Source organism: Harpia harpyja, chromosome Z (assembly GCF_026419915.1).
Source record: "Harpia harpyja isolate bHarHar1 chromosome Z, bHarHar1 primary haplotype, whole genome shotgun sequence".
Classification (NCBI taxonomy): Eukaryota; Metazoa; Chordata; class Aves; order Accipitriformes; family Accipitridae; genus Harpia; species Harpia harpyja.
The window spans coordinates 28858110-28871896 of NC_068969.1; the positions used below are offsets into that span (position 1 = coordinate 28858110).

At 36.8% G+C, this 13787-nt stretch overlaps 1 protein-coding gene across 6 annotated transcripts in view; it reads left to right on the forward strand.

The window, feature by feature from the left end:
- The window catches only part of MCTP1 (multiple C2 and transmembrane domain containing 1), a 292805-nt gene that overhangs the window by 241496 nt on the left and 37522 nt on the right, over positions 1–13787 (forward strand). For all 6 annotated transcript variants that reach the window (XM_052778226.1, XM_052778227.1, XM_052778229.1 and 3 more), the window contains one exon: positions 9403–9456. In XM_052778226.1, the coding sequence (XP_052634186.1) occupies positions 9403–9456 (54 nt within the window). The remainder of the gene's footprint in view (positions 1–9402; positions 9457–13787) is intronic.

Here is a 13787-nt window from a genome sequence, read left to right on the forward strand (position 1 = left end):
TAGAATAGAGTATACACACATATTATTAATCTTGTAAGAGTGATATATAAAATGGCACAATACATCTTTTAATTTCACTGGAGATTTTTTGTGAAATAGGCTTTGATGACTTACGTTTCTAGAATATATGTTTCTATTAAAAGGTAGACCTGGACACATTTAGGATGAAATTTTGAGAATAGAAGAAAACTAACTTTTGTTAAAGACAACCTTTCATTTTGAGATTTTAACCAGTTTCTGTGGGTACTTTTTATATAGTCCTCCAATATGATATGTATAGTCAGATTTATTATTTAACCTTATGTGTCTTCTGGAAATTGCCACATGAAGAAAAACAAAACGGGGAATGGGAAGAAAGATGCTTACAAATATATCCATCTCACTGGATTCTTTCTTTCCTCAAGAAAGGGTGGTAAGCATGGTGAGCTTGAGTTGGTTGTGCAAGCCCAGCTCAGTTGCAGCTAGAAGAGCTTTTCTGGTTAGAGTCTGATCACTTTCTTCTGGGGGCAAAGCAACAGTGTCTGCGAGAGCTTTTGGTGAATTTGTTGCTGCTCCTGTTTAGGACAGAGAGTGCCACCTTGCTGTACATTCAACACAGAAACCAACTCCACCAGAAAAGTGCTTGACTTTAACGACCTGTTTTCCTGCAAATTGAAAACTGAGTTACCGAGCAAATAAACAAGGTAGTAAGATGATTTTTCTGTGTTTCTTCACATTATGGTCTTAAAGCATGGAAGCATGAGTCCATAAAGTTCTTAGTTTGAAAACGTTTCAAAGGGTTTCATCTACAGATGAATACAGGACAAACACCACGTGTTTCACATCCACTGCCTGTGCAGTACTGAGGGGTTTTGTGCTTGAAGTCCAGAAGTCTTCTTCTGCCAGGGACTCAGCAGTGATTTCTAGCTGAGGACTGAATTCTTGGCAAAATTAACTGAATTTATGGCAAAACTAAATATAATTGTCCCTCTTTTGTAGCTAGACAGTGTCTGGAATATGTCATTTGCACAAGATGATACAAAAGGGTGTTGTCAGGTTGGCAATTACATCTTGACTTCGTTTTGACTGTACTTTCCTGAGAAGTTTTTTCTCCGGTGTGATAGCAACAGCAGCAGCCAGGAAATCCCCAAAGCATGAGAGCTGGTGGGAGAATACAGAATTAGGCATAGAACAATATGTGTGTAAAACTAGTCTGATTCATGACACTTCTAAAAGTAAGGAAAATACGGTTGTTTTTGCAGAATGATTTTCAACATCATGCAGAAAGGATTTTACCTTCTATTTGCTAACCACTAACTAGAGCTATGTTCTCTGCGATCAGCACATCACTCCGAATGGTGCAGCAAAGTCCATGAGCTCTTCTTAAAACGTGCAGCCTGCCTTACTTTTGCCAAATTAATCAGCACCGCAAACTTGCTCTGCATTTGTTACCATCTATAAAATAAGTTAGAAAGGCTTTTGCAAACAGGTCATCATCCACCTGTGTGTTCAGTGTGGGTGCTATTAGAGCACAAAGACCACCAGCAACACGTGCCTGAATATTAAGTAGTCTGCTGAGAACCATTGCTGTCTCTATGCAGCTGTTTGTTCTTTCTATATGATCCATATAGTCAGGGAGGAAAAATAGACTATAGTGGCCTGCTATGGGACAGGGGTTTTTTTAATAAATCAGAAAAGAAACATCAAAATGTCAGCTTAATCAAGCATTTAAATTTTATTAATCAAGTCTAATTTTTATGACTGCAAATAATCGCTGAACCTGGACAAATTTGCTCTAGATTGCATCAGAAACATAATTTTAATATTTAATGGCCTGCTGAATTTAAATGGAGAATTATCTTTATGAAACATGCTCTTCATAATTTCCCATTAAATGAGAAATGAACAAATCAACATAAATCTTACATAAAGGTTATTTAACTAAATGTTGGTACTATAAATATTTTAAATGCATTATGCACTAATTTAACAGTCACACAGTACACTATATAAAGATATAAGTTGGGCAGAAAGCGTTTCTCTCCTGCAGCATAATAGAATAAAATACTGCAAGTGGCTATCTAGGCTACAGTTAAAAGAGACGGTCTGCGCTGCAATTATAATCCCTGCGTCAGAGGTTTACATACAGTATCAGAGTATGTAGTAACCCCTTACTAAAACTTTATGTGGCTATTCTCATCCCGATAGCAGTAACAAAAACCAAATGCACTACAGAACTGGAATATTTTGGCTGGTTTTGGTCACCTAAAGACAAAGCACCAAAACCAAACCCCACCCTAGATATCTCCAGCATTTTAAGAAATTGGATTTATTTCTATCATAAACCAATTGATTTTTTAATTTTAATTTTGCCACGTTTTTTCAAATATAGTCTTCCAATATTGTGGGCATCTAAAATAAAATTGAAGTTCACTGCACATAGAGGCATTTTTTCTATGAGACTGTTTTAATGATTTTTTTTTGCATTTGCATCAAGATTTACATGGCAACAAGATTCATTTGACAGCTTGTAGTGGCTATTATAAATAATCAATATTATATAACCTAACATCAGTTTAGTTTCTAGTAAAAATTCCCATAGTCATGTGAGATTTTTATTCATGTTTGGTTTGGTTTTCTTTTACTTTAGTACATTTTAATTCAGCCTAGACTTTAAGAACTCCGGGACTGTACTGCAGTTTTAATGTATTTACCGAAATGTATCAACACCTGGGGAAAAAAAAAAACCCTGAAATTACAATAATATGTGTATTACATACATTGTCACTTAAAATACGTAACACAGCTTTTTTCTACCAAGAAACTTGTCAGCTCCAGATTTGAATGTAATCGACTGTGTCACACCCACAAGCTTAAAATTATTTGGATAAATGCTGTTTTATAAGAGAAGCATATCTGGTCCCACTAGAATCTGAAAACTATTTGACTAGAAGTAATAATAACAGTGAAAACCAATATCGAGCCATTGTGTTCTTAATAAGATAGTTTATCATGAGATTTTGCCCAAGAATTCCAGCTCACAAAATTTTGTGATGGTGTTGATTTTAATAGTCCTGCACAGTAAACTTGCCATTGATATTCAGCCAAGCAAAGAATTTTTTTTTTCATTCTGCTAAATTAAAAATGAACCATTCTAAGAGACATCTGACATTCAAAGTGTACAGTACATGTTGAAGCCTTTAGATGGAGACATACTTCAAATAAACACCTAATATTCAGTTCACAGTGCATTGTGTAAATACAAGAAAGAGCTAAAATAAATGAGAACCAAGTATTGAAAGAAATATAGAGAAAAAGGCCTACTACTTGTGCCATTTTTCTGTTAAAAATTACTTTTTCTTAACTACATTGGCAACTGAATATTGAGGGCATATAAAGCTGACAACAGGGAAAAGGTTGCATGTTCTTGTATAATAAACTGTATTTACTGCCCATGCATGTTGCCAAGAAATTTATCATACTGTAAATAAAAATTCTGTTGTTGACATTACAGAACTACATGTAATCAGTAGCATGCATCAAAAGGCATCTGATAGCCATATTAAAGTCTCATTTCCTATTAAGAATCAGACTAAATTACAACATGAGCACTTCCCAGAATAAGCTAAGAAAATGCGTTCTCTAGGAAGAAATAATTGTATTTGAGTGTCTCTGTAAAAATCAGGAAGTATTTTAGCAGTGAAGTACTAATGCTTTTCTTTTTAGTCTGCTGTATTCTGTACTGCAATATATTCAACCTTACTGGTAAGCTTATCACACTAATTATTATTACATCTAGTGGTTCAGTTATCTTGATGATTACTGCAGATGAAATACCCCAAGGTCAAAACATGAATAGTATAAATCAGGATCAGTTGTATTCCAGATATACTGAACTATTAAATCAGAATCTGTTAATTTGATTTTTATTTTCCTTATAAATGTGGTATAAAAAAGGTGGACATTTCAATTAAGCTGTATCTCCTTTAAAGTTTCTCCTCGACAACTCCATGAAAGAAGCAGATGTCATGTTGTGAAAATGAGCACAAAACTGCTGCTGTAGTGGGCTTGTTGGCAATGAATGTCTTTGCTTCAACTTGAAGTACCTGGAAATGACCCGAGAGAGCCCATGTGGTCTTATGCATCCTTCTTAATCCATACGCAGTGCACAATTTTATATTACATTTACACATAAACGCTGAATCGAGTGACACACAAACATACGGTACAATTTGTCGGGACAGTACAAATTAACATGAAATCCAGACGGTCCTGAACAGTACAATTCCGATCACATTCACTGCACATCTAAAATGTGTTTAATTTGGAACCAAATCTCATTCTCTCTTTTATTTTTTCTTATGAATGTTAATACCTTTATGTGAAAATACAAATGTCTGCAGATATTTTGACACCATAACATGTGATATAGCAAAAAAAGTGTTTTCTTTTTGTTTGTCATTTGAAACCCCCCTATGTTTGAAGAACCGCATCAAGCAAGATAAGCAAAGCTAGAGAAGTGCTGATGGGAGGTGGTGGGCATTGCTTCACATTAAAGAAGAATATTAAGTTAACAGTCATCAGGGTTATCTGCAATCTGGTAGTGCCTCTCCTTTTATTTTTTCTTTATTTTGCATACTAGCGCAGAGCAGATAGCTGGTATTGTTAACACGTGAAGACATCAAAGTATCTTCTATGCAGGTGTTTCTGTTGGATCAGCCAAAGAAATTAGAACAGGAGACAATTCATGGAGTGACTTGCAGTTTGCACATTTAGTATGAGAAACGGCAGGCTGATACCAAGAGAGAAGGACCTTTCATTAGAAGCGGTGCTAAGTTTCAACGTGTCATTTTTCCACAGTCTCTTTAGATGGAGGAGGTATTTTAAAGTTCTCTCATGGGGTTTTGATTCAACATGATTGTGAATAGCTAGAATCCAACCCTACTTTGCAGGTGTTGAGGTTAGAAGTCCAAATGAATTCTTTCCTCAGAAATCCTGTTTGTTAGTCAGTGGATCACCTTTAGAATAAATGCAAGTTGAACTTAATTGTCAGCTTCCTCGGAGGACTGCGTTCTAGCCCACAGACACTGGGGTTTTCTTCGGCATGAAGACGTGGTGGTTGTGCTTGCTTCTGGTAACCCGCTGTAACGTAGCTGTGCACCGTTGCTGCTGCAATGGAACAGATGCTCCTCCAGTCTCCTATGGATTATGAATCGTATAGTATTTATAGACTGAGTTCCTCAAAGGGGGTGGGAATGGATCAGGAACAATGGCAGTATGTAGGAATCGGACTGCATGCTCCTTCTGATTAATAAGCTTTTAATAGGGCTATTTTGCACAGGAAGGATCTTGCTTTGCAACATATAAACATCATCTGCTTACTGTTTGGCCATGAAGTAGCTGACATGCTGTATTTGAGGCCGTCTACGTGTGTTTTTTAAAATGTCATCTGTATTAGTATTACATTCAAGGGACAGTACCAAGAAGCAGGTTCTTTCAAGACCTTCTACCAGTATGCAGCATATAAGTCTGTGACAAGTGACATTACAGAAGGTCATGTCACTTTTAACTGCTTGCATTAGATCTTTCTGATTTCCCCAGTGCCCTTCCTTTGTTTGATTAATACTACTTGATTTCAAGCAAGGTATCAGAAGGCATAATTTAGAGTGAGTATTCTAGGGGCAATCTAAGATTTTTGCCATAGAACTTTTAATAAAATAACTCTTATGTTTCATTTTATTTTCATATGCTTTTTCCTGTCCTCCCTGTCTCTGCTCTTCCTCCTTCCCTGTCTGCTCCCTCCCCCCATCATACCTCCCCCAGGTACAATGCTTGACACAGAGATCCGAATAACTACTATGTTCCCTCAAACCAAAGCAGCACATGTGCACTTTATTTGAATAGCAATGAGGCAGAATCAAAGGAGAAAAAATTCCATTGTGGGGGTTTTTTTCTACAGTATTCTTACTACAATGTTAAACTGAAATCTGTTGCTCAGATCCACAGTATCTCTCTTGAACAGCCTTGCTTTGTTCTGCAGAAATAGATTGTACTTCAGTATATGGCTTTTGTAAGGCTTCAGCAAACCGATTCTTCATATATGATATGATTATTGAAGAATCTACTTTCCTTGTTTTAATTTGTGTCAAAGTTCTGAAAACACTTGTTTTGGTGGTTTAATAAGTTGTATTATTGTGTCCGTACTGTCTGAATGTTCATAGTTTGTTTTTTTTTTTTTTTAACTCTTCCTTTTGAATTGCAAGACAAGTGAACACATGAGCTATGTTTCATATACTTTAAAGAATCATTTATGCATCTTGGGCATAGGAATGCTTTTACTACATTTTGTTTTGCTACAATAATTGAATTCTGTTTTCCTTTCCAGACAATTCAGTACTCTGAAGCTCAATGTAATTGGTGATATGACTAACCTAGAACAAGAGCATAGACTGGTAGTGGCTTTTGAATTAAAAAATGGAATGGAGGAGCTGGAAATCTGGGCTCAGTCCTGGGCTTCAAGCAATTTCAAAGGACTTTTTATGTCTTTTGAACAAGTTAACATTTTTCTAGTCTATAGAAGCTTGTAAAGTAGTTTGAGATCATTAGATGGGTAAGAAAAAAAAGTGAGTTTGAAGTATTGTTACCTAGATAATTTAGAAAGGGTATTGTCATGCAAGTGATTTCAGTGAGGTGCCATCATTTGCAACAATTTTAGAGGTTTCCAATTCAACTAATTGTCTCCATGCTAACTTTAGCGCTAATGTGAGATAGGCATTCTGCTGTTCAATCCTGTCAAGACAAGGAATTTCTGGATGTACATAAAAGAGATCTTTAAGTGTCTGGGGAATATTAATGTTGAAAAGTAAGAGACCTAGTGAGTTTAGCCAGCTCCAGGTGTAGGCAGTACCTGAGTCAACAGATTCAGGTTTATACCTTGGGCTTTAGTCACCTAATGATGTAATTACAGACTTTTTTCGTGTGACAAAACTGATTTAAGAGGGTTTCCATCTCGCTGCAGCCCTTAACAGCTTGTTTTCATCCTCTCGTCTCAGTTCACCATTTTCTTGGTAGAGCTGATTGCTAGTGTTTCTGGAGCTGCTCGGTAAACTGGGTCACTGCAACCATCCCCATTAAAAGTTTTAGGGTGGGTTTTTTTGAAGACCTCAATCAGTCCAGTGATGTAGTTTACAGCTCAGCTCCCCAAACACTTGGAACAGCCCAGGGAAGATGACAGTGAGCTACCGGGAGAGGAGAGGAACAAGGAGGTGGTGCAGGTGCATGGGAAACTGAAAATACCTTTGCTTCCACAGAGAGGTCCGTGAAGATGGGACCTCTCAGACCCCTCCAAATGGGATGCGTAAAATGGCATAGTGAGCCAAGCAGGAGCTGACAAAGCATTTCAGCAACATGCTCTCAACATTTCCCTCTCTCAGTGCTGAGATGTGTGACCATCCCAAAGTCTCAGGGCACTCTCTCTGATCCCCTTTCTTTAAGAAATGGAGCAGAGCTGGCCTAAAAGGGAAGCAAAGGAGAAACTGGTGAGGGAGCCTTCTTCTTCATGGATGGTGGGTAGAGCACAGACTTGATTCCTTCTTCAGCCTGAGGGACTCACGAATATGTCTGCCTGGCTGGCAGCTGGTCAGAGGCTGCAGAAGATTTGGTCAGTCAGGCTCCTCCTGCTAAAATTGTTCTTCTGGGCAGGAAAGAATTCAAGAGTAATTGTTCCTTAATTGCTCGGGTCATGCTTCTTCCTTGTGCTTTTGGACATGCTCGCTCTTCACTGTTTCTTTGTGTTTCTAGTTTTTCTTTTGATGCTAAGCTCCAGGACAGAGTAGCCCATAGACAGAATTGGAGGGTTCTTCCCTTCCCAAGTCCCAGGCTTGTTGCTAGAGGTGTTTTGGGACTGGGTTCAGACAAGGATGACCAGCTGAAACTGCAAATATTTTGAACTGTGCAGTTCACTTGCATGTATGCAGAGGGCTCTACTAGACATGCATGTTAAATCAGTCTGTGTGTTCTTTACATTTTGCATTGGGCCCATGTAACATGATTAACTGGGATCTTCTTGATGATTGAGCTAACTCAGAGAAAGGCATCTGATACACACTTTGTTTTTGAGTTCTTCTCCTTCCTGAGTTTGGCTCTTGTGTAGTGTTAAAGTCCCTTTAGCTCTTGGACTTGGATTTCGACTTGATGAGAATATCCTTGCAGCTGTGTTTGGGGGGCTGATTATGAAGTTATAATTTTAATGTGTTGTCTTAAATAACAAGTACACTAAAACTGTTTGTAGCTTCACCTATATAACAAAGTAAACTATGGTTTTAGTTGGTGGCAAGTCTCTGAAATAGGCCAAAGTATTAATGTTTCATATCAATGAGTTTTTCCTTCTCTTGTCCTTTTTATGCATATTTTATAATACATAGTGTACACTTTTTCAATCTGTAATACAATCTTTGCTGACCTTCATTATGGCTGTTCTTATATCCTAATAAGTACTTACATATAGATAATGATATAAAGAGCCACATTATTTTGTGGTTATAAGGAGGTACAACTTTACTTCAATTCCACCAATGGAGAATTTTCCCCAAGCTGAAGACTTGATCACAGTGTTATGAGAGAGTTTTAAGTCTGAATTTGCCACTGACCATCTTCTGAAAGTCATTTAATGTCTCTGTAAACTAGATTTAACCACTAGAGTGGTTAATTACATGCTCATGGTGTGATTAATAATTATTAATATTTGTAGAATGAATTGAACGTATGTATGTATTTTCTGGTGTTAGACTGAAAAGACTGTTTAAATGGAAAAATACATAGATGCAGACATGTGGCAACTGCAGCTAGCGTTGAATGTGCATAAAGTTAGATGCGCAGATTGTATAAAATCACTATTAAGAAACACAGTGCTAATGCTGATAGAGCATACGTTATATATCATGGTTGTAGATTGTAAGGAGGTAAACTAGTACGAATTTATTCCCAGCTTTGTATTCTTCAAAAATCTCTTGGTGAATGCTGTAAAATCTATTAAAAATATTGCACGTTTCTGTAGGCAACAGTAAATTTAAAGCAAGCATTTGTGTGTGCTGCATAGGTACCAGTGGAGCTGACAAAGGATTCCTTTAGTTAAAACAATCATATATTGAATTTTGAACTACCTTTTAAATACTTAAATTGTCAAGCAAGTATTTTGTACAGGAAGGGTTTTCAGTATATAATTCCCTAATGTAGGTCAATTAAAGCTGTAACACTTTCCTAAATTTGAATCTCAAGATCAAGTGTTTTTTCCTAGTTGTACATTTTCCTTCTGTGCATTTATTTCAAATGTTAATAAAGTTTTCATCTACAAAAGGTTTAGAATTGACAGAACAAAACTCTTCCTTTTTAAATCATGACAACTACTACTGTTTCTGTCTGCAGGTAGTGGAGGACATGCTAGAGGACGAGGAAGAAGAAGATGACAGAGATGACAAGGTAATTATCTTTCCTAGCACTTGGGTATCAGGGGATGGGAGAATTTAGACATGACACTGTTTTTACAGACAGTTAAAAAAGGAGTTGAAGTGTTTTAGTCCAGAAAATTGGACAGAGCTGTTTATCATCCTAACAATGCTACAGTGTGTTGCAGGAAAGGATAGAGGACTATAAATCCTGCCTTTTTTTTTTTTTTTTTTTTTCCTTGGTCCAGAGCTGGGTCAAATATTTTTTCTGCCAGGAACAAAAATAATTCAGCCTGTCTGGAACTTGATAGCTCTTGTGAAGATAACTGCAGTGACAACTGTTTCTGAAGGACAAAAATTTGTCCTGTCTTGAGTATTACAAATAGGGCTGCACTTTAGGGGAAAAATAGTGTAGAAATAGCAGCTCCATACTGGTTAAAGATGGGATATTGACATCTATAATTTTCAAAGAATTACTTGGTAGAAGAATGGCTGATGTGTTTTGTACTCTGTATGACATTTAAATAATCACAATTCTCATAGACATCCACTTTATTTGAAGTTGGCATTGTGGCCCAGCAAGCTGGGAAACTGTTGCAGATCATTCAGCTGTTTGAGCAAACGCGGTTCAGTTTGGAGGCTGCTGGTTGGGTTGAGGATTGCAACCACAGTAAATAACAGCTCATTTCCACATCGTATTGAGCCAAGCTATGGGACTGCTCGGATTGGTTGTCCCCCAGGGAGAGAGAAAAACCAGAGAGAAGAAATTAGAGTGACCTTGCACCACTGAAGCAATGGCTAGCGCTGGCAGGACAGCTTTCTGGTGAGACGAGCGCAGTGAAGACAGCCCTGTTGTGGCTGGTATTTTCATACCAGGAAGGAGATATTTGTGAAAGAAAAGGGAAAAAATACATAATTTTACAAGAACTCTGAATTAAAATACAGATGATTTGACCTTCACAGATGTTCCCCCACTTCTGTTATAGTAAAGCAATGAATTTTTTTTTTGAGAGGAGAAAAACAGTGTATCTTAATTTATGCCCTTGACCTTTGTTTCTAGTTGAGATGTACAGTTACATACCACTGTAAGAATTCATATGCTGGCAGCAGCATTTGAAATGTCAGAAAATTCACCGTGATTAGTTAATCCCCTGAATGATTATTTTTCTGTTAGCTAACACCTAAGATCTGAAAGATGATTAAAAAAAAAGTAGTTTCCGCATTCCATTGCCAGTTCCAACATTTTACAATTGACAGAAATTTATTATGTGAATTTTTCTATACATCACTTAAATCGTTACCTACATCATTTCAGAATCAGCAAACACTGTAGTAACAAAACCTTCTTTTACAAAACACGTATGTGATGGTTTTTAACACTAAATGATATGGGCATACACTTCTGGCAATAAAATATACGATTTATTGCAAAGGTCAGTCATGTAACTGTGGAGAGCTTGTATTTTAACTCAACATGCTGGCTTTGAATCATCATTTCTTTTCTGATAAACACTGATCTGCCATCCATTTGAGGCCATTTTCTCCTGTTTCTTCCTGCTTTATTATTAGAGCTGGTGCAAAAGTATTATCCCAGTAGCGTGTGTATTCCTGGATATTTTAATCACTGTGATTAGTTCACAAAGAATAGTGCTTGACTGCTTGTAGTTTAAGCCAGCCTATGTAGTTACCGCTTAGTGGTTTTTGGAAATTGCTAAACAAACTCCTTTAAAAGGGAAGATGAAGGCGGGGGTCAGCTGCCCCACCCCGCAATTCTCTGGCGATTAGCAAATGCCAGGCAAAACATACCCAATTAGAAATATCACTCTAGGCTTCAATGTTGTGATCTAATATTCAGCTTTCTCAAATTGACACCAGAGTTCAAACATTTTTCTAGATCTGGTTACCAAGGTTGAATAAAAGTGAGTACTGACATTACCGTGTGCATTCAGTGAGCCCTTTTATTGAATATTTAAGAGCTGGCTTTCTATACAGAAGGTGTTTAGGTTGATTTCTATAAATTCAAAGCTATCTTCATTATTGCAAACATTTTGAGTTCTTGTGATTGAATATGCTGTTTGAGTGGAAAAGAAAATTACACTTTTTAAAATAAGCATGTATGGACTGCCATGTATATTCAGTACTCTCTGCAGTGGGCATTATTTTGCACTGGGCTAAACTGTAAAACGTATGTGCATGGTTAGGACCGAGTTGTTTGCTGCTAGAAGCTGGTAGGGTGTTTTTTCCTTTCTGGCTCACTAGACGTACTCTTAACTACTGCTTTTCCTCTTACAACTTTTTGTCAAAATGGAAGGGTGCAGTTTTGTATTATTTTAATTCATATATGTTTTTTCTTAAAGCTGTGTGCAAAATGAAGTTTTGTGAGAAAAAAATGCACATTTTGTAACAGCAGCTGGTAGTGGCCTCTGGCTTTTATTATTTCTTTGGTTTTTTTCATACGGCATAATAGAAAAGTCAGGTAAATGGGTCTTCTTATGCGATAAAAGTAAAAAGATTAATAAATGTGCCAAAGCCTCACTTTAATTGAAACTGAAGCATATGTTGCAAGTATGTAAAATATGTCCCAGATGTTTGAGCATGGCCAGTGTCTTTGCTTTCCCTGATTACCACAAGGCAGCTATTAGTCCTGTAACCTTTGGACTTAACGGTAAATGGGGTATTACATGGCACAGAACTGGAGCACCTGTTTTCCATTCAGTAAAGACCCCTGGCAGGCTTTACCTAAGCCTATCCATATGTTTTCACTTAGCAGATTGTTGGGCGATTATAAAAAGTGTCTTTCTTTAGAGCCAGCTTAGATATTAGTCACTTGCTTACAGTGAAAGGGCAACTCTTTGGCTACTTGATGAGGTCCATGTGGGCATGCACTGATGTAGGTTATGGGACGCGTGATGGAGGGACGTTGCTCGACATCCCTAGGTTGCAGAGTTAGAGAAGTAATAAACTGAGGATGATGAATGCTCTAATGTCTGTAATTAGCTAAAGTAATGCATTTTATTAATAGTCGTGTGTAATACTGAGAGGAGTTTGACAAGGTAGATTTGCACTTACGTATTACTTAGTCTCATTCTAATGTTCTGGATTTTAGTAACTATCTTTTCACCCTCTGCTGCAATTAAGGTAGACAGGACTGTCAATTTAAGGTCATAGAATGGTTCTTTTTTCCTGGAGAATATTAACTTTCATCTTCAGTTGCAATATGACTAATAAACTAAAATGGCAAGTATACTTCTTGTTATATCAGTTACAAAGTGGTGCTTAGCAGTGAACACTTTTTTTCTAATTTTGTTTCTTTGTCATATTATGTATTTAGGAACTGAAAAAGATGTAGTTTGTTTGGCTCAGGCATTTGTCCTTAGTTTAATACTAGTTTTTCCAAGAAATAGCACTGGATTCTGCATTCCATATGTTCTGTACCACTTGCTAAACCTATGCCAGCCACAGATTTACAGTTTAATCTGATTTCTCTCTCTCCTCAATTTTTTTTTTTTTTGGCTCCCTTCCAAACACTGGCTTACACCGTATCTTAGCAAATAAGGGTCAGTTAAATTACATGAAGTCAAGTTATCAACAAGCTATCAAAAGGATTTTTACACAGTTATGTTATAATAATGTAGCAGTCAATATGCATAATTATGTATATAAGATTTTAGTTTGTCATTAAGAAGTTCAGGTATGCTTTTCACATAGCTTTATTCTTTGAAGAAGCTCCAGGTAAGATTTCAGATAATCACAAAGAATTTCAGCTCAGCATTTTGTGGGAAGCCCTCAGCATGCCACAGAATCAGGCCAGTGAGCAATGCTACTATTGCACATTTAAGTAAGTGGAGGAAGATGCACGGTATAAGCACTATTTTATTTTACCTTTTTATTAACAGTAACAGTATTTTATTAATACAAAATATTCAAATCATTTGCACCTTCGGCTACTCTCTCTCTAGGCTTTCATTCTTTGAAATATTCTTTGCAGTTCTCAGTCAATGTTATTATGTTTCAAGATAACTAGAAGCTTTTATAATGAAAGATAGTTGAGTCAAATTAAAATATGTTTTAAAGCTTTTAATCATCCCTGCTGAGAGGTACCAACTTTGTTTTCAAGCCAAGACACGTTCGTAACCTGTCTCAGAAGCATGCCCTGCATTTTTACCAAGAGCAGATCATGAGGAGGAGGAAAGATAACTCCAATGTAGCCTGTATTTTTATATTCTGTAAAAGAGAAGATTGTAATCTATTGTAGTGGCAGTTATTTCCTATAAAATAAATGGTGGAAAAACAATAAAGAAATAGGGAGTGAGTGGAGTGAAGAGAAAATTCCAGAACTAATAAATCCATAGGTTCACCTATAGC